General features: G+C 40.5%; 1 protein-coding gene across 6 annotated transcripts in view; it reads right to left on the bottom strand.

Annotated features, from left to right (window-relative positions):
• The window catches only part of LOC148340756 (FERM and PDZ domain-containing protein 4-like), a 46563-nt gene that overhangs the window by 5672 nt on the left and 18894 nt on the right, over positions 1 to 21997 (bottom strand). For 2 of the 6 annotated variants that reach the window (XM_088289167.1, XM_088289165.1), the window contains exons 2-13: positions 9626 to 9742; positions 8645 to 8796; positions 8145 to 8247; positions 7586 to 7631; positions 7284 to 7388; positions 7047 to 7154; positions 5527 to 5658; positions 4949 to 5068; positions 4546 to 4682; positions 1964 to 2090; positions 336 to 425; positions 54 to 236 (exon numbers count right to left, since the gene is read on the bottom strand). In XM_088289167.1, coding sequence (XP_088145293.1) covers positions 54 to 236; positions 336 to 425; positions 1964 to 2090; positions 4546 to 4682; positions 4949 to 5068; positions 5527 to 5658; positions 7047 to 7154; positions 7284 to 7388; positions 7586 to 7631; positions 8145 to 8247; positions 8645 to 8796; positions 9626 to 9742 — 1420 coding nt within the window. Of the gene's footprint in view, positions 1 to 53; positions 237 to 335; positions 426 to 1963; positions 2091 to 4545; positions 4683 to 4948; positions 5069 to 5526; positions 5659 to 7046; positions 7155 to 7283; positions 7632 to 8144; positions 8248 to 8644; positions 8797 to 9625; positions 9743 to 10131; positions 10473 to 17742; positions 18081 to 21997 lie in introns of those variants that run through there. The other 4 variants (XM_088289166.1, XM_088289164.1, XM_088289169.1 and 1 more) reach the window with 4 other exon arrangements.

The raw sequence follows: 21997 nt of genomic DNA, 5'->3' as shown, positions 1-21997 counted from the left end.
TGATTAAAAACATGATTTGCACAGAAGTAATTTTTTAGGCTGACATTGCTCACCCGGACATCCAGAACATGCAGCTCCAAGCGGACGTTGTTTTGATCCTCGGTGAGGATTTCGATTCGGTTCACATGGCTGAAATCAGCCAAGAGTGCCACTAGGTTGGTTCGTGCATTGATGACATGACTGATGCCATAACGAGGACCCACTAACAACGTCACCTCGGTTTGTTTTTCACCTTGCTGCAAAAAGTTGAGTGAGTGGAAGTCAATCCAATTGGACAAACAATACAAATGCAAATTCAAGTTTCGATCTGAACCATCCAAAACTGATAGACTTACCAAAAGTATTGATTTGAACTCTCTTCCGCCATAAAGTTGGAGCTCACTGAGGTACCTTAGGTAATGCACCTTGGCCTGCAAAGCAGTCAGCTGTAGAGAAAGAAGAGTTTAGCACCACAAACTCAGGTGCTGCATTTTTTAATACCATGATGTTAAACACTCTTCTTTTTTCATTACACATTGTGATGGGATTTTAAAGGAACTTCTCCGTAAAGACTTTGCCTTGGCAAATTTTCAAATCATATCCATTGATGTCACGTGTTAAATTTTTATGATTTTATGTTCAGTATCTTTTCCACCACTTTGAATAACTACCGTACATGAAATTGTCAATGGGAGACACTTTTCAGATTAGCATACAGCACATTTTAGTTGTGACTGCATGATACTTGTGGAGTTACACAGAGATGCACATTCAAAGTTGCTGGCTGAGTGGTTAAAGTCTACATTATTGATAGGCCACATGCTGCTCCACATGTCCTTTTATTAAGATGCCACATGCTGCCTGGAATCATCTGGCATTTCATCCACCTATTTTCCGTCATGCACCCTGTGCACAGTGATAGGGATGCAGCAGCCTCTCCTGGCTGATTTGGGATGAGGGCTGGGTATCACCAGTCAATCACAGGACTGACAGACAGCGACATGAAACCATTCACGCTTAGATTCACAACTCAATAAAATATCTACATGTTTTGGGGTTGCATTAGGAAGCCAGAGTACTTGGAGATAACCCACAAAAATACAGAGAGATCGTGCAAACTCTTTAAAAAAAAAAAAAGGAGGCCTAAACAATCTGTTTGGGCTCAAGACCAAGGCCAACACAGATTCAAATCCAGCACCATCTTGATTAGGTCGCAGTATTAACCATTAACTGACGATGCTCCCCACTCCTGTCAGTCAGTGTTGACGCACTCCAATCTTCACCAGGACAAAGTAGAAATTGACATGTTTGCGTCACTTATCGTTCACACCGGAATTTTTAACACTGGACCAAACGTTGCCTCTTAAATCACGTGGATAAAGATGAAACCTGACAGCAATTGGTTGTGCTGGTTAAAGACGCCACTACACGGCCAATAAGATATTGAATTGTTATAGTTAATTGATTTGTCTTTTTTTTTTTCAATGACATTTTAACACTATAAGGATACAATTTGGTGCATGTAGCATTTTTTTATTGCTGAATTGAAAGTTCATTTTCTAGAACACATTTATTTTTGCAGGATCCCCTGCATTTGTCTGCAGTAGAGTTAAAATAGTCACATTCACAAAAAACTAAACAAATGATAATATGAGAGAAATCTCCCCATAGTTTGAGCAACACCCTTCAAAGATAAATGTGATTTTGGAGAAAGCAGCTCACAAGATATCTCAGAATATGCGCACAAGTTTTGAATTCGCATGGAAATAAATTTTTTGCGTGCTTTGTCAAGCTACTTGCACTAGCGTTTAAGGTGGACCTCAACAGTGACTTCATTTAACATGGGTGAGAAGCTGTACAAAAGGGTGAGTGTCAAAGCTGATCTATTTTTGGCTACTGCGTCAGAAAACAGACGGAAGGTGAGTTTGTATGCGTGTGTCAGAAGTTTGCTAACAAGGGCAAAGAAAGAAAGCGAGGCTGTTACTTTTTTCCCAGGAGGCACGAGGTTCTGGTTGGTTTTGAGGATGTGCGTCAGAGCTTTTTTGATGTTTTTCTCCTTGGTGCTGGTCAGCACAGCGGGAGGCAGGAACAGTGACAGGCCCCACTCCTTTCTGTTGAGGGGAGATAGACTTTAACCAAAAGATAACCTTGGAATGAGACCCTTCTACTAGGCTCAATAAGACCTCATTCACTCGTGTGAGCTTCCTGCTGAAAAAAAAAAAAGACAACAAAAACCTGTATAGGTGCAAACCAGCAAAACCAGCATGCTGTTATTGCTGTGTTTTCATGCTGGTCTTGCAGGATACTGTATACCAGTGCTTCTCAATTACTTCCTGTCACGCCCCCCCTACCAAGAAGAAAACAATTCGCACCCCCCCACCACCATTTTTTTTTACATTTTGTACTAATGTACATGTTCTTTGTATATTAATGTTAGATTGTCAATAAAATATCCCTTAACAAAGCTAAATTGATAAAAAAATATATAATTTTGAGAACAACTATTGTGAGGATCTCGAAACTCAGTACTGTTGTGCAAATATTGATGAGATGATAAATATTTACTATATGTCTTTGTTTTGTTTTGTTTTTTAACTTTATTAGCATGAACAAACCAAACAGTTATTAATATGTACATAATATAGAAAAGACAAAAAGAGCCAGGGGGATTTTAATAAAAAATTCTATAAAAATAACATAAAGCAACAATTTTAATATTTACAATACGTTTGACGTCAAACCTCTTCGTTGTGATGACGTCAGCCATTTCCGTGTTCCAGCCTGAGAGCGTCTGCTAAATTGCTCTAACGTCGCCATTGTCTTATTTTGTTTAGATACGAAATGGTTGCAATACAACATTTCTGTTCATAGCTGCTCTCCGCCCAAACGCGGTTCTAGTCAGACTTCTGTTAAAAGTCGAGCATACATCGGGGCAATTTATTTGAGCGATTAGCGCGTTTAGCGCTTCCTTGCTGGTCTCCTCGTTTAGAATGCTACTTGTTTGCGTAGTCGTTTATTTGCCATCGCGTAGCTTGTTGCTTCTGCTGTGCGCGGACTTACCTATAGTTCAAATAAAGACCGTTCTGCTATGGCGCAAGATAGCTTGGTGCGGTGCATTTAAGTAGCGGCAAAAGAAATCACTTCTTGGACAACTAGCGACAGGGCGACGCTTTTTTTTTTAAACCAGTACTGCGTGAACTAGGGGCACAAACAGCTTCGCCGAGCTCAAACTCACGTTGTCTGACGTCGCCTTTTTTGGTCCCAAAACTATGCAAAAAAAACATGTTCCCCAGGGTCCCACGATTTGAGAATCACTGCTGTATACTAACTGGTGAGCACCTGTGCTGATCAAGGCTGTTTTGTTGGTTCATTTAAGCAGGGTGGTAATCTTATTTAACGTCAACATATTGATTTTGTAAACAGAAAGAAGACAAGCAATGTACTGATGATTATTTTGAATGTGAAAATGGTGGCAGATTCACACAGCAACAAAAATGGTTTTAAAGACCAGGAGGAAAACATACCGCATGAGAGTGTCGTTCATACTAAATGAAATACAGTAAATCAATGAATTTTTTTTTTTCAAGTTCTCCAGCATAAATGACAGTACGGTGTGTGTTTCTGCTTCCTCGTTCCTCCCTATGCAGTTCGTCTCATTTCCTTTACCTGGTTTCATCAGTTCTAATCATCCTGTGTCAATGATGGTGTTGCTTTTTTTCCCCTGGTGCAATTCCCAGTGGTCTCATTGTCTTGGCATGCGTTAGGCTCCTGTCAAATCTCTTTTATATTTCATTCACGCCTTCTTGTTTCTTCATCCGTGATGTCTAATTCCTGATTTTTTAGCTTTGACCTCCTCAAAGTAGCTCTTTCAAACGGCCTTTTGGGGCCCAGTTCTCTCTGCCTCCCTTCCTTGGCAATATATTGCAGTATATAGTGACAGTTATTTTATATGCAATGATATAAGTTCATCGCCAAATAAAAGCACATACCAAGTGTCTAATCAGATTGTTCTGATGTTGTGCCCTATTATGCTAAGAACTCCTCCAGGCCCTATAAATACACATAAGTATGCAGGGATTGCTATCCTTGTGCTGTGGTGCATTACTCAACATTAAAGTCCTCTATTAATTCTGTCCTTTGTCTCTCCCTATTTTCTGTGTCTCATTCTCAAACCAACTGAGACAGATGGGTCTTGGTTCTGTTCAACATTTCTTCTTGAGACAGGACTTTCTCTTTTCTTCTACCGCTCGAGCCTCTTCATGCTAGGTTATCTTGCGTTTCCATAGGGAAATACCTTGATATTATTTGTAGTCTGCATTGCATATTTAATTAAGAAAGTTAACTTCAGTTCAACTATTGCGTTGATATTGTGACACTGGAGCAGCAGCTTACACAATTTCTGATGAAATAACATCATTTACTGATTTTTACTCTCAGGCGAACGCTGCTTGCGTGAATACATGATTAGACAAACAAAAAATGTTTTTTCCCCTCACTTGTTAGTAATAAAACTACATACAGTATGTTATGTTAGCCAACATAACACACACAATCACACGCACTTACTGGATATATTTCAGCGAGACCTTCTGGCTTTGCTTGGTTGTCAAGGTGAGGATGTACATTTGCAGGGCTGCCAGTCGCAGCACCGCGTCATACTTCAGTTCTGAGCCGAACCGCTCGAGCACCACATCATTGCAACTCTAGGAAGCAGAGTGTATTCAAAGTCTTACAAGGAAAGGGCCACTCAACTAATTAGATGTACTCTACAGGGAAGAAATGTATTAATTAATTCGAGCAATTTAAGTGGGGATACATTATCAGAGCCTCCCAGCATTCTAGTCAAATTATTCACTAAAAGGCATTCATGAAACGTGACGAATAATACCCCTTTTAAAGATGGCCAAACCAATACAAGCCAAAATGTTTTATCTATAAGGATCAAGAATGCTGTGGCAAACTCTCTCACCTGCACATAGAGGTATTCAAATGCCACAGCATCTCTCCGAAGCAGATCCACCGGGTCACGGGGCATGAAGCTGATTCGAAAGAAACACTTCATCTTATCACAACCAGGCTTGCAAGTCACCTAAAGAGTGAATTAGAAGGGGCCGAGCGAGATTGTTGTTGGTGGGAAGAGGACGTGGAAAGAGAACAATGTAATGGCATAGACTGAGCAAAAGTTGCATTGAATATTAGACAAGGGACAGGTGAGGAAATACAGTAGGCGTTGCATTAAGGAGATTTTTCAAACACTTCTCTAATATAGCCAAATGTGTCTATAAAGTTGTAAGTAGAGACATTGTCCAGGTATCTTTATATGTTGAAGAGAATTAGTGATGCGTGTGTGTGTGTGTGTGAGTATTGGTCATGGATGGTGCAATGTGAGCTGTTGCCTCAGCTGCTGATAAATGACACTTTAGTTTAAATGCTGCTTTGAATTCTGAGCAACATCAGCCTGAAAAGTGCAAAGAGAGAGAGAGCGAGAGAGAGAGATGGATAGCATTAGGAGGGAACACACTCTGCGAGTCAAGCAGGATATTTGACCTGAGTGAGCATCTCTTGTTCATGCAGCAATAGCAGTCTGTTTCCAGAACCTTCCATCCTCTCCTCCAACATGAGAGAGAAATGTTCGATGCATTTGATGGATAGTTTCTCTTGCAGGGTCAGTATCACATCCTGGAGTAAACACACATACAGATAGTCTTTGTCTTTTTTATTTATATTATGCCGGAACATGCATGGTAGCAAACGACAACCAGTACAATGACTTACTGCAGCGGTCACCAACCGTTTTTGGAATACAGACTCCTTTCTAGCAAAGACATATTTTGATGAATAATTTGTGGCTAAGCATGGCATGTTTACCATTGCATGTTGGTACGGTGCACGTCCATGTTCGTTTTGGTCAGAGACGCAAGGCCAACGTAGCGTGTGACTCCAAAATTTTGAATTAACAACTTTGAGTTAACAACAATTAAGCTAACGTATTACGTAATTTGGCCAGTAATCAGACCCTTGTTATTTTTTATTTAGAGTTGAATATTACAAATTGAATATGTTCACTCTTTCATATCGAGGCACATTTTATCATTTACCGGTTAACTTTCATAGTGAGACGTCTGCCGCACGATCGTAATGAATGGGGGCACACGGAATTATGAGAATTTTACTCTACAAATATTTGTGTTAGTGTACAGCTGTTCTGATTTATTTCATTGTTTTTTTTATCAGAAGCACAGATACAATTTAATGTGAAAAGTAATATTTTTCTTTTCAACAGTCTTTTGTCTTCATTTCGTAACATTACTTAACCGTGGCGCTTCCAGTCGTTTCTGGGATATTTTTTTTTTGTCCAATCAGATTTCAGCCTCAGTGTCTTGCCATTCAAATGTAACTTGACTAAGGCCTTTGAATCCAGAGTGCTGGCGTCGACCACATGTGCACACAGTCTTGAAATGTCTGTTTCTTTTTATAAGCAAGATTTTAGATCCAGGTCCTTTTCCAAAATGCTTCAAGTGGCCAATAAATGCGATCAGTCATCATCAAAATTCTGCACAACTCTACTCATGCCCACTTCAACCCCTGAAAATATCACAATGGTCGCTCCAATATTTTTGATTTTACTGACGTTCAGACGTTACTCTATACTAAACTCTTATGAGGAAAAGGCTTCACATCCATAAAATCCAAAATACAGAGGCGATAGTTTTGTTATTTTAGGTGAAAATGATTCTGACCATCTGTACATATGCACACTTAAAGATCTGAAAATATCAAAACAATTGCCCCAATATTTTGGATTTTATAGACATGAAGCCATTTCTCTACAATGAAAGCCTATGAGCAAAAGGCTTCACGTCCATGAAAGCCAAAATACTTACAGACCAAAATCTCTATTCATGGCTACTTAAACTTCTGAAACCAGGACTTATTCTGTTGTATGAATGTCGAGATGTGGATACAGAGATTGAGTGTACCTTTGCAAGTCAATTTAACAGCGTTTGCTATGCCTGCCACTATACGCCGCTGAATTGACAGAAAAAAAAAATCATGAATGAACACACCTTGATGGAGGTACTGCTGTCAAAGCGGAAAGACTTGGTCTGCCCATTCTCTAGATAGACCTTCAGGACATTTGGCATGAACAAAAGAGAGTTGTCCTTCACTGGGTTCTGCAAAGAGACAAAATGATGATGACATTTTATTCTTTCAGACGCATGTGGTTGAATAATTGATTCAATGAGATCTCAAATTGCATACATTAATTGTGTGGCTGTGTGTGTGTGTGTGTCAGAACTCACTGGAACCTGGCCGTTTATGATGACCTCCTCGGCAAAGCGCACTTTGACAGGATTGGACTTGAGCATGGCTTTTTTAGCTGCACTGATGAACGCCGATTTAGGGGACTAAGGGCAAACGTCCAAGAATCGAGTGAGTGGAAAAAGAAGGGATGAAGTATAGACAGAGCGAGGGAAGAGGTGCTGCAGAAAAGCATAAACTCAAGCCAAATAAAAACAGTTTATGGCGCGCAGTTGATGAGTGATGAAAATGTATGTATTCCAGAAATGTTGTGGCGTTTACAAAAAGGAGCTGATGCACTCACGGGATATGGTTGGACAACAGTCAATAAAATGGATTCTTTGCAGCTTCTGAAGCAGGAAAAATAAGCAAATCCCAGAGGCATAAACACCAAAGAAGAGCACAGAAAAAAAGAGAAAGTGAACATTTAGGCTGGGAATGGACTGACATCACACAAGTTAGACTGTCATAGCCAAATGGCCCAAGGTTTTTGTGAACACTCTATACCAGGCGTGGGCAAACTACAGCCCGGGGGCCACATGCGGCCCATTAAACGTTTTAATCCGGCCCGCCAAAAAATTCAATGAATAATCCTTGTTTTATTTTCTAAATACTGGGCTTTTTCAAAGACACATGTATTGTTGTCATGCTTTTGTTAATTTTCTTTTAAAATTAAATGTATTTACCAAATCACTCCATCCATCTGCTCCTGGTCCTGCCCCTCTGTCAAATTTTAGAACCCATTGTGGCCCGCTAATTAAAAAGTTTGCCCGCCCCTGCTCTACACTCTATGTATATCTCATTTGGCAAACAAGCTGAGCTACTATTAATTCTTAGAGTGCTTCCAATGTTCCTCCAGCCACCTGACAAGGTCGATGACTCGTTCTCTTGGAGCCGAACTGACAGGTTCGTCATTGATCATGATGATCTCATCACCTGGCAAGAGCTTCCCCTCCGATGGGCCACCTACAACATCAATCGCATATGCACACATACACATGCACATTCACACGAATAAACAATGAATTACGCTTGCAAAATAGCGAGCTGAGCATGAACAAATTAGGTGCTTTGTAGGTGTTGTGTGCGAAAAAGCTTTACATTGTTTTTTTTCTGCTTGTCACCCGGCCAACAGCTCTAAATAGACCACTCATAAGTTCAATTTTACAATGTAGTGGCGATTGATTATTTGGATGGTTAATCACTGCTTATGTGTGCTCGTCCGTGGCAGTAATTTGTCATTTAAGCAATCAACAAAAATACTAACATTCACTTCCTGCTCTGAAAAATAATGTGAGGAGGAAGAAAAGAAATGTATTGACCACTGTGGTGGGTAATATTTCAGGCGATCGCTATTACAAACCTGGCGTAACCGAGCGGACCACCACCGGCTTCTCACTGCCTGCCACAAAGCCAAAACCCAGGACGGGGTCACGCCTCATCTCCACCAAGCGGGGCACGGGTGGGAATCCATCCAGATGAACCTCCTCGAGAGAGCTGCTCTGCGACACTTGGCTTGGAAGAAGACGGAAAGGATAAACAGCAAATACACAACACAGTTCTACAGAATGTGGCATCGATAATCTGCCTCAATTGCCACCTTGCTCCCTTCTTTCCCTTTTTTTCTCATTTTGCACCACCCCCACCATCCTTAATTCATTATCAAATATATCTGTATTGTACATAGAACGGTGAAATCGTAAACTAAATCTGCCTGTAATGAAGCATGTTCCAATCTGTGATCTTCCCATTCTCATCAGGGTCGGAGAGGGTTTAATCCAACCAGAGGGCAGAACAAGTCGCTCGGTTAAAGGAAGGCTGAATTCCAAAGGTTGAATAGTTAATGACATTTAGCTACATGCCACGGGCTGCCATAATCAGGACGTTTGAGAGAGATCATACCACATCATTTCTTAATTTGACAGCATGTATAAGAGTCTTGGCACAGCATTTAAACAATGTTTTGATGTGATATAGCTTTCCTATCGTTCCTTAATAAAGTGAGTTCCAGTAGCACTTTGAATTGCAACTGTGTTGTTTGTTATTAAATGATTCCATTGTGTTGAAGCCTATCCATCTGACATTGCGTGACTGGATTGGTCGACAGAATTGCAGGTCATGTTTAAACAAACCAGCATGCAAACTCACATTAACACCTATGGACAATTTCGAACCCTTACTTTAACCAAAGAAGCATGAAACATGAGAAAACACTTGAAAACCTGACGCAAGAAGGTCGGAGCGGCAATTCATGCAATGCGCGTGGAACAGTAATTAGCACGTCTGCACAAATTGAGAAGTTCCAAGTTTGAATCTGAGCTCAGACACTGCAGAGAATACTTACTTGGTGAGGCAGTTCTGGCTCTCCCTGTTGCAGCTCATGCTGTCCCAGCTGTATGGAGGCCCCTGCAGTCCCCCCCAGGAGCCTGGGGGCGGCCAGCCTGATGTCTTGTTTTTGTGACTGCAATGCAAAGTCGGGGAGATCAGGAACATTTCAAACACATCACTGATTTTGCCAATACTTCATGGTTTGCCACTGCTGTGATAGGTTTCCCAGGAAAACCGATCAACAAGGTTAGAGCAAATTAACCTAACGTCATTTTGGATTGCATGAGAGTAGCGAAAGCATGTGGGGTGGGGGGGGGGCGTCTGTTTAAGAATTTTCTTGATTGGTCTCTGCAGCAATGATCCTGGGTAAACTGTATAGGAGTAATACAGTTACTTATAACCTCTTACGAGCACAACTTCAAATTAGCCAGAGCAAGATGATGCGGCAGTGAACAATATCACTATTTCGATTCACAGCTCAAGCTACTAAAACACATTTCTTAAAACACTTGAAGTACATACTAGATAAGTATGTCATCGCCATACGAATCCATGCGGCTAAGTCCCACATTGTGTCGTCGATGGGACGGATGCATCTGTTAGTCATGTGATCGTCTGTTGGGGGTTAAAAATACACTTGTCCAGAGGTCGAAAGTTTGGCAAAATTCTCTCAAGTGTCAGTCATCTCGGTAAAGAGGCAGAAAGCCATTCATTCTTAAGCTGCAGCCACAGTGTTGACTTTGCATCCATGGTTGCCGTCATCCAAAAGACATCAGATCCAATGCCACTTTCAAACCCCTAGATTTGGAAGCTCAGAACAAACGGAGGCAACCGAGTTTTCGGCCGTGACGATCCGAGTGCTTTTCAACATTCATCTGTCTGTCATTGTGCGGCTGTGAGCAGCTGTGCTCCAAACTGAACCAAACTGCCATGGCCTCGCCTACTTTATCCCATAATCCCCGTTTCATCAAAGGGAAAACAAATCCAAATCTGTGTGTGTGTGCATGTGTGTGTGTGTATACGAGACAGAGGGAAAATGAGAGCCCGTGTGTGTATCTGTATACACGTGTGCACTTGCGCATCTGTGCATGAGTGTCTATGTGGACTAAGAGGATTTTCAGAACGCTCTGCTGTGGATGGGACTCAAACAGCAACTCTGAGAAGCCTACAACACAACTGGAAGACGAGTCTCTTAAAGTTTAAAAAAGATAAAAGATGTCCTTTATTAGTCCCACAATGGGGAAATTTGCAGTGTTACAGCAGCAAAGATATAGATCACACAGAGTCGGCGGCGTAATGTAGCCGTTAATGTATAACATTAGCAGCAGACATTCATAAAAAGCAAGCAAATATACACAGTATATACGTATCTAAGTGTAAGGAAACACTCCTAATGCCTGTCCATTATACAGAGCGGGAAACGCTGTAATGATAAAAACTACTGAATGATTGAAATACTGCAATGATAAAAACATTGCAATGATAAAAGTACTGTAATAAGAATACTGTAATGGTAAACAAAATACATCATTGGTCAATATTTAAGTACACCATTGGCTGAAAGTACAGTAGTAGTGTATATTGCATCCTAGGACTGCACAGTTTCATCTTTTTTTCCCTCCAAAGCAAATGCTTAAGGACACTTAAAATTAGTTTTAAAAAGAGCTAAAATGAGACCCATCATAGAAAATGAATGCTGAGTTAGAAATACACTGCAGGGGCACAGGTATACAACTTAAATTTTGGTTTAAAGAATAAGGTCACAGAAAAGAATAGCAAAAGTGGAAGACATTGGAAACAACACTGAGTGGAAGAACTGGAGACGGGATCCAATGGGGAACTGTACTATCTATATTATGTGCCAAATGAGGATCGGGGAAATTGTTATGACGTGATTTTCTACATTCTTCAGCAAGGGCACCACAAAGATGATTACCGGAAGTATATGCAGTATATATCAATCCATCGACCGTCTTTCGCTTTTCCAGAGGCAGAAGCTTGAGCTTGGAAGCCCAAACTTCCCTCTCCCCAGCCACTTTACACAGCTCTTCCTGAGACGTTCCCAGGAAATGTGGTCTCTCCCGCATGTCCTAGGTTGTTCCCAGGCTCTTCTCCCAGTGGGACATAACACCAGAAAGGAGCCCAGGAGGCATCCTAATCAAATGCCTGAACCACCTCATCTGGCTGCCCGGAGCTGTGACTCAGCTCTGACCGCCTGACAAATGAGCGAAGTTCTTAACCTATCTTTAGCAGAGGAAACAAATTTCTCAAACTGGAACTCAGGATCTCATCCCTGACTCGGAGATGGTATACGGTGTGTGTGCGTGTGTCTATGTATATATTTGAACCGTTTGTGTTTCCTTAAACATCAAATGCCCTCGTTGCATTTAAAAGATGTCTTGCGCAAATTGAGAACTTCATACACTGAAGAAGCTCAACCTGTGGCGACAACATGCACAACGGACCAGGAGAGAATGTTGATTGTCTGTGGTTAACTCAAGAGAAGCAGAGAAAGAACTGAGAACGCAAACAAAAAGTGCAAAAAAATTTGGGGACAGCAAGAAAAGCAGTATTTACCAGTTTGCTCAGTTATTTTCACCTAATTAGATTCCCAATTGCTCGTTGTCACGCTGAAATGACCTCAGTGTGATTGATTGCTCATGTCTTTGCCTTCATAGTCTGCCATTAAAGATATTGATCAACTGTCTTCTAATTTAGCTGCTTTAAGAAGTGGAATACAGTGATGGATTACACCGGTCGCCGAGTGCAATCAAGCCTCTTCTGTTCATCTTCGCAGTTGATTTCATAATTATAATTTATCAATTGTGAGCAGCCAACATAAATCATTCCTAATTACCATAATTTCTGGACGACAAAGCACACCTGATTTAAAGTTGCAGCAGCTAAAATATATGTACATACAGTTTATTAGTTGTTTCATTTTATTAGCGGCTGGTCTTCACATTATCCATTCATTATCTGTACCGCTTCTCCTTACTAGGGTCGGGGGAGGCGCTGGAGCCTATCCCAGCTATCTTCAGGCAGTAGGCGGTGGACACCCTGAACTGGTTGCCAGCCAATCGCAGGGCACACAGAGACAAACAACCAACCACGCTCACACTCATACCTCGGGGCAATTTAGAGCGTCCAATCAACCGGCCATGCATGTTTTTGGAATGTGGGAGGAAACCAGAGTACCCGGAGGAAACCCACATAGGTATGATGAGAACATGCAAATTCCACACAGGAAGGCCAGAGCCGGAATCGCACCCTGCACCTCCGCGCTGAGAGGTCATCGTCCTATAACCAGTCGGCCACCATGCTGCCGTTTTCACATTATTTCACATAATATTTGAAAAGGAAGTGTCACGAAGATGATTTTTTTTTCTTTTGTCTTTGAGATCCTTTTCAAGGTCTTTCCATCTACTTTTGTTACCCAGAAGGCTTTTGTAGCTTTTCTTCATTTAGTGAGTTTGTTTATTTGCGTGCAGCAGCTATATTGCCTTCTTTGACAGTCATCTCAATTGCTTCAAGCATCGAGGCATTTTCTTTGTCAATATTCCATGATGAGGAAGTGGTTTGGAGAATGGATGGGTGGATGGATGAGATGTTGAGAAGGCGAGAGCAACAAGACACTGGTTAAATGTATTGGCGGCATGCAGCTCATTAGTAATCCATAAACATTACCAGCCACAGGGTGGAAATCTTGGGAAAAAGCATCTGCTCATAGTCGGGAAATTATGGTAATATAAAACTTCTCCATTAGTAGCAACCCAGGTGTATTCACACTCGTGAACAATCAACCACGAACCGTGCTGTGTGTTTCCATCACTCGTCAACGAAACGTGAGTCCATCAGTGAAGGACTCATATGTTCTAAGCTGGTTAGTGACGATTCCGTAGATGCACGAAAACAAACATTTTTTTTCCTTCAATTTTTCAAAGTTTCCCGTCATTCGTTATTCGCCAGCAAACCGGGCCTCCGTCCATCCAATGCTAACATTCGTGTACCTCAGAAACTCTATTATTGCTGCAGCAATGGTCATGCAACAAATTGTCCATTGAGAAATTATCTGTTCACTAATTTTTAGATCGTCATATAGCAGGCCTGACATAATTGGCAGCGAGCCAATTGTGGCCCGCAGGCAGCACAATATATATATTGGACAGACAGAATTAGAGAAAATCATAAAAAGTCTTTCACTATCAAAATAATTCTGCATGTATAAATTGCCCGTCATAATAAGATATTTTAGCCAGACTTGTTAATGATAATTTTACTAATTCTATTTTGGACCATGATACGGAATCTTTATTGAATGAGAGGAGCACAATTCTTTTCCTTTTGCTCGCCTCTTGTTCTCCTACACCGTCATCATGTCTTCATGAATGAAACATTGTAGGAGGATGTCAAATGTTCCATTTGAGTGTTTCCACTTTATATAGCTTTGCTACATGCCAACGACATGTTTTGGCTTTTAGTGGATTTATCACACAAAAGCAAGTGAGTATATTCCTGTGTCTACTTAGCCTACATGCACTCACACAAATGCACCAACTTTCTTGTTAGCTGCATTCATTCATGCATGGTGAGCATCTGCTCGGATGGAAAGATTTGAGTAACAACCACAGAGAAGGAGAATATGTGCATGGTTTTCAACTCAATTGGAAATTCACGCTACATAATAAAAATGTTTTTCAGCCAAAATGAGCACAAGAGCTATGCACACCTTTACGACTAAAACATATCTAAACCTTCATCTTCACAACCACATTTGCACTTGAATTCTTACTGTCAAATATTACTTTTATTGAGGCATGAAAAAATATCACAAATCCCACTCAAGCATCTGGAAATAGCAGTATTCTAGTATTCTAATATACTAGTATTTCATCTATTTACAGTCACCTGACCTTTAAGCAAGGGTCTCATTATTTTATGGCTGCACTGTGATATCACTGTGATGTCTTAAATCAACTCTGACTCACCACAAGTGAACTCTTCACCCAGGTCAGACTGCAGGGACACACCTCTATCATCACTTAATTAAAACGGTTAGCGGCTGTGTTAGCATTCGCAATTAACCCCTCAATTTTATTCAGAGGATAGAAAGCTCTTCCTTCCTCACCCTCACGTTGTATTAATCAAACAAGATTCTGCACCGAGGGGTATGTTCAGCACCACGGACAGTTCCATGCTCACCGCTGCTTTCCCAGTCAATGCATTGAATCACAATATACGACCGGCTTGACACACAAATTAAACAGGTCACGGTTGTGTCAGCCTCCTCAAACATCAGGTCGCTGTGTACCTGTTAATCCTTGCAACTGACAATATAATACGACAAGCATGCATCTAACTCTATGACTTGCTTGCAAAATCCACAAAAATAGGTGAGTTGCAGTAACAGGTATGTGCATGTAGCAGTGTCTTAGAAAGAAGCTGGCAACTTTTGGACAATTTCTGACAGTGTATCGCATGGTTTGAAATCATGCTGCCAATAAGTATTTCCAAAGAGTGAGGAAAGGGCAACATGAGACAACGAGCAATAATTTGCACAATCCAGTGGGTGGTTACGATTCATTATATGGATGGATTGCTTAACACTGTTTAGCTTAGCTCTCCAGGTAATTTGCCACCCATCCATTGTCTTGTCACCATCCCATAATGTACTGGATGCTGGTTTATGGATGCATATATGCTCCACTTCAATATTCTATGGTGGTATTTGGAGCAGAACTAACTGCTCAACAAGCCTTGCGGTGTATTGCGACATCCGCAAACGACATTTAACCGAGTATCCTGTCTCTCAGTCATCTTAAGTTGAAAGAAATTATTTTGTGGCAAGAATGAGGACTTTAGGGTTTTATATATATATATATATTTAGATGAATGAATGAAACCTTTAGTAACTAAAATAACATGCACGGCCTCATTGATGAATTAAAGATGACTGGCATAGCTATGATGGATCAATTTGTCGCTGTTTCAAGCGTAGGAGACTTTATAAAAGATGTATATTTAGTTCCTTTCTCGTATTCTACCCAACTTTATTGTGTGTAGTAAAACCCAACTAAAGTAATCAATTATTGAATATGCACTTACTTAAGTGGCGTTAACGGTACCGCTGCATGAATTCCTGCAACATCTTTGAATTCTAGTCATGGCGAAATCCGCCTGAATTTTTAATGCATTTCATGAACATTGATTCAGTGACTTAAAAATACATCTTTTTGAAGGTCAACGCACCACATGACTACAATGAAACATGGCCTCTTTTCACTGAACGAATAGAAGTTTATAGTAGTAATTCCTGATGGTTTGAATGATTTTTCATCACCATACGTATATGGGAAAGATAACCTGGTGACATACCAGAAAAGCTTTTTGCTTCCCGTCTCCAATCATCTGGCAGATTGTTTGATTTGGAGAAAAGAATGTCATTTGGTAATCAAAGAGTTGTTCAGAAAATGATTCCATTTGTTATCTTGAAGTAGAGACCAATTTCTGACTCGCTTCATTTTGGAAATTACGCTAAATATTTGTTCGTTCTGAGCATGCAATGGCATCGAGCAGAGGGAAATCTGGCACACGTTACCCTGATCTGATATTCAGTGCACAAACAAGGCGTGCTGGCCTAGCTCTGCTGCCAAATGCCAACAAGCTACAGTCAAACTTCTTCCACAGCAAGCAGCAGCGTGACCTTTTGGCTTTTGATGAGTGGGTTCATAAATCAAAAAACAAACACAAACAATGACAAGCAAAGAGAGGAGGAGAACACGTTGGACCTTCTCCTTTCCTTGGCTATTACTCGAGTGACATGCAAAAAGCATAACGAAGCAACTACCCATTCAAGTTTAGAGGGAGAGAGAATTTGTTTTAAGCGCCATATGCAAACACAAGGCACGCGCACGCACACACACACACGCACACACACACAAAAATCACAAAAGCCATCTGGACACAATACCACTTGTATTTTGGCGTCTTTATGTTGTTATTTTGCATTCTATCAACAAATAATGGGGTCAGATGTGTCAGAATTTGTATGGCAATCATGATGGCAAAGCAATGGCATATTATGCAACTCTCGGAAGTAGAGGTCAAGTACCTAAAATGTGAGAATACACTTATGCAGGACTTTGTGTTTCTCTCTATTTTATCGCAACTTGAGAAGCAGTTGGAAAAATGAATCTGGTTAAGACGATAAAAAGGTTGTTGGCTGTTGCCTCACATCAGAAAATCACTGTTTGCTCGAGTCCGTCTGTGTTGCATTTACACATCCTCTCGAAGATTGTGTGAGTTTTACTCAAGTACTCCAACATTCTCCCACAGTACAAAAAAAAGAGTGAGAGTGAATGGCTTTATTTCTCTGGATGTCATCCCTGTGACTGACTCGTCATCAACCCAAGGTGTACATCCATTATCAAGAACAGAATTTAATGATTCAAATCGTTTTATTATTAAACTTTGAACATTGTATATATATTTTTTTCTGGGTGTGTAATTTTAGACATTGAGCCTCTTCCTCAATCAATTCTTTTACATTTTACTCACCTTTGCTAATGAGGACTGAGCAAAGGTGAGCAATATTACTTTACATGCCTGCAATCAATGAAGAATTCAAATGTACACAGTTTAATGACTTCAAGATGAATCATACTTTAATTAATTTTGAGGAATGTTTCTGTTAATTCCTCTCCTTAAATAATGTACTGTGTTGGTAAAGAAAACCTGTTAAAATTCTGACGACATTGTACATGAGTAAATATGATTTAAAAATCTATCATATGTAATTGTAAAACTGATTTGGACAATCTGCCAAGTGAGTGATGTAAGTGCGTAAATTGACTTCTGAGCAAATTAGTTACGATGAAATATTGCTCAAGGATGCCAAATGTTTGTAATTGCAAAACCAGCACAAGCTCTTCTCAAATGAACTGAAAGTGTCTTGAAATCAACAGTAGGATTGCACTTGTTCCTACTTGACACACATTACCACAAGTTCCTTGGTAACGTTAACTTTACATTGCAGTAGTTATGGGACTGTTCTTTGGAGGTAAGATGAGTGTTAAAAAAGCTATGCACATGTAAAAAAATGACCTTTGGCTCAAAAACCAAAGACATACTTACCCAGAAGACTTTTGAACTTTAGAAAATCCAAACATATCCATGTGCTACTGCGACTGAGGTACGTCCCCAGATGTTAAAAACTGCATCCAAATCCCTCCCAGATGTAAAAGAATCCAGTTTCAACCCGGATCCATTTCAATAGTCAACAAAAGCCTTTGGTGAGAACAAGAGTTCTTGAGAAAAACTCTGAAGATCGATGATGCTGAATTTGCCCTTCAGTGTGCTGAACATCCAAATTCCCAGTATTGACGTTAATTTTTTAGTGAGGAAAGAGAGTCCCGTCTCTCTGAGCCCTGTCTGCTGCATCGCACCTTGCATAGATGGGCTGCAGTGAGCATGTGTGAGTCCTCTCCATCTCAGGGTGTAGGGAGGTGCAGCAAGTTGGGAGGAGGGAGTGCATAGTGGACGAGAGAAGGCACACAGCAAAGAAGAGGAGGCAGGGAGGGAGGGACAGAAGGAGGCAGTATGCAGAATTGAATGCATGATGGATGCTCTCTGGCTCGGGCTTCGCTTACCGGCTGTGCTGAGCTACAAGTCCCGGAGAGGGAAGCAACGGAAGGAGGTTGTGAGATGAAGGAATGAACATGAAAGATGGCTGGGGGGTAAATAAAACCGCATCAAACGCTTGATAAGACAACGGCCCAGTGAGGGAGCGATGAAGAGTTGTTGAGAGGTGATGGGTTGAGCAAGAGCTGACTCTTGGGGTTTTCTCCAGAGTGAGTTTATATAACGTTACTTGAACCAAACACACGTTTATTCTTTCTTAGATAGCAATTTATAATCAAATGACAACAGCTTTTTAATGCTTGAAAATGGCCCATCAAGTGGTACTGAACTCTCACACACACACGAGACCACCCTAACCTTGCAAAATAGCATTGTGATGTGTTTCTATATGCCCTATTCAGTACTGAATTCCATTGCACTCTCTTATTTATTTATCTAATTTATATATTTGTCTGTATTATTGTTGTATTGCACTGGAGAGGGGAGCCCTCTAATCTCGTTGCACACTTGAGTACAATGACAATAAAGGGATTTCTATTTCTATTCTATTTCTACTGTTAAGCCTTCTGATACAGTCTTAAAGTAGGCTATGGGCAGGGTTGGGAGCGTTGCTTTAAAAATGTATTCCAATACAATTAAAAAGTTACATAGTAAAGTATCATAATTTTCAAGTCATGTAATTTGATTACTTTTAATCACTTTTATATTGCTCCAATACCAAATATGTTTAAAAACAACATGTTATTTACTGATTATATATTTGTCTGGCCTTTTCTGTTTTATGGATGTTTCCTATGTATGGTTTTAGAATTCTGGAGGAAGCCTGAGCACCTCCCATTCTAATCCATCATATGTTAACCACTTCCACAATATGTTGTAGAGAGTGATAGCCCCATAGATTAGATCAGATCGATCGATAGATGGACAGATAGAGATAAATATTCGCTAGCTTCTTTAAAAAAAAAAATGTCAATCCTTCAATTTGACCATTGTTTTTTTGTTGTTGTTTTTTTTTTTTTTTAATAATCTCAGACAGACACCCGTTTTGGGGACAAAGGACAATAATTTTTTTTTATTTTATTTTTTAATGGATCTTGTAATGTTTTTACTAGCCCTATAACTGAGAGTTCAACTTCGAGCAAAAGAGCAAGTCAGTACGTGATTGAGAGTGCGAGAGAGAGAGAGAGAGAGAGAGAGAGAACGAGACGGAGACAGACAGAGCGACAGCGAGTGTGCAAAAATACAGTAGAGGCTGTGTGAAGAAGCAGTTGAGAGCCAAGATAAGCATCTGAAATTGCATTTAATTTGAGCAAAGGGATGAAGTGCAATAAATCCCGCCATCTCAACAGTGCGACCGTGGTCCAAGCTCATCTGTGAATTTGCCTCATGTGAAATTTTGAAAATCCCAAGATACTGTTAGCATGAGGGTGCAGAAACTCCTTTTGAGAAATACAGTTTTACGTACTGTCCAGTGATGCCCGATGATAAAAAGTTGGTTTCCGGTCAAACACAGGACCATCACATGAACAAACTGTTCGTAAGATGCTGCACGCTGCAACAGGAACTTTAAGGCCACACCATTGCATATGATCAAAGGGAATATGAAATATTAAGAGCTTTTTGTTGTTGAATGAAATAACCAAAATAACCTCAATGTTGATTTTTCATTTATAAAACACATTTTATGGACAAGTTTCAGAAACGTTTCCATTCGTGTAATTGAAATTTCACTCATTTTATATTATCTTTGAAAAGGCAGAATTTCTTTAGATCATTCTTGAATTTGATATTAGCTTGTGCAGGTGTGCATAATAGTGTTGCCCGCGAGTGTATATGCATAAAGTTCTTCCTATATGACCTGCATTCCACTTCCACGGAAGCAGCAATCCTTTCAACTACCAATTGAGTTCACGAGTCTTGACAATGAAGCATTTATTTGCCGACGTGGCAAAAAATAGAAGTTCACCTTGGCCCTGAGGACACGTCGAGTATTGTATGCAGATAAAAGGCATTATATATGTCTCCTTAGTCGAAGAAGCAGGTCACCATCAGGCCCGAAAAAAAGGTTCTTTAACGACACACGTCCATTCTGTGGCCTCACACACATCATCCGCATGGTATCGGACAGGGAGAAGCATTTTCCTCTCACAAGCACCTATGATTGTGACAATGTCTTTTCTAAGCATCGCAGCGAGAAAAATAACTACGCCCTTTTATCAGAGTCCATTTAATTTGTTGTTGCCTTTTTATTTCTACCAGATAAAAGCCACTTTGGGATGGATGGTTGCACATCACTGGGAATCAATTCTCATGTCAAGTTTGATTTGATGTCATTCTGCTTTTCAGATGGTTGTAAAACTACAAACAGGCCAAAAAGGTTTTGTCAATCATTGTTGCAAAAGCAGCCTTTTAAACAATGCTTCCCCTTAAACATCCCTGCAGAATTGGTTCAACCACTCTCAAACGATCGATCACATGGGTCCACTCACACCTGGGCAATTTAGAGTCTTCAATGGGCTCTTTGCAATTAAAGGTGTGATGCCATATCCAGGGCAGATAATACAGTTTACACTTTTCGGTTTGTGCATGCTCAACATGACAGCCGTTTATTTATAACCTCGAGTTAACAGCAGTGATTGAGTCTGAAAAAAAAAGAGCCATATTTTTCCAAATGCAGCGTTTGAAGATAACACAGGTTTTCCAGCGATGTTAAAATCAAGCTAATGTGTATTGCTTAATCCCAGGACCTGCTTTCCCAGACACCGCAGAGCATGAAAGACTAATCCGATCTGATGATGATATTTGATTCTATAAAAGTTAAGATGGGGGCGGGGGAAGTTACCCAAAATGTTTAGCAGTCCAAGATATACGCCAGTGGTGTCCAATCTATTGCCTGGGGGCCATTTGTGGCTCACCATCCATTTTTTAATGGCCTCCAGCATATTGGAAAAAAAATATAACATTGCCTGCAACGCTACTGGTGCGGGTGCTGAAAAACTATCAGAGGATTATGACACCCACCTCTAGTAATAATTTTATTTTCTATAGCGCTTTTCTAGATATGGAAAAAAACAACTAGTGACTACATCACTTCAGTTTTTAGAAGCAGGAATGTTTTCCTCTACTTTACTGGTGGAAAAAAGGATGGAAGCGCTTTAAAAGGATGAGGACGGATGGGGACAGAGGATGACTATTTTATGAATAAGGACGAAAGGACAATGATGGAATGGTACCCAGGTTGCGGACGGAGGATGGACCGGCAAAATAGGGTAAAGAGCTCACAGTGTTCACAACATGGTCATGTTACATGTCAAATGCAAATAAATGGTGGATGGCTGCGGTCAGGAAGGTGAATGCATCCTCATGGCCGAAAGGCGTCTATGCGCTGACTTTAAGATGGCGGGGAGCAGGATGCGAATCTGGCATGCAGTGAGCAAAAACAGGGATCAGGCTGAAGACAAAAAGGCATGGATTAATATTAAACAATCAAAAGCGGATGAGTACACAAACTCAACATGGAGTGTTGATGATCTGCTGACGAGTGGAGTGCCAGAGCTGCATAAGAATATGAAGTTAAATCCCAATTGGACCCTCGTGACTGAAGCCAGAGGACAGCTATGTTCTGTTCAGTTTTCGCTGAAAACATTGTGATCAGTGCATGTTTTACGCGAGGATCTCTGTATAGAGTAATGACAGCCTCTTAAAGAACCAACACATTTTACATTGACCATTCAGAATATATAATGTA

Source organism: Idiotropiscis lumnitzeri, chromosome 3 (genome assembly GCF_059441095.1).
Source record: "Idiotropiscis lumnitzeri isolate Australia: NSW breed Sydney's pygmy pipehorse chromosome 3, RoL_Ilum_1.0, whole genome shotgun sequence".
Classification (NCBI taxonomy): domain Eukaryota; kingdom Metazoa; phylum Chordata; class Actinopteri; order Syngnathiformes; family Syngnathidae; genus Idiotropiscis; species Idiotropiscis lumnitzeri.
This window is presented reverse-complemented; position numbering and strand designations above follow the sequence as displayed.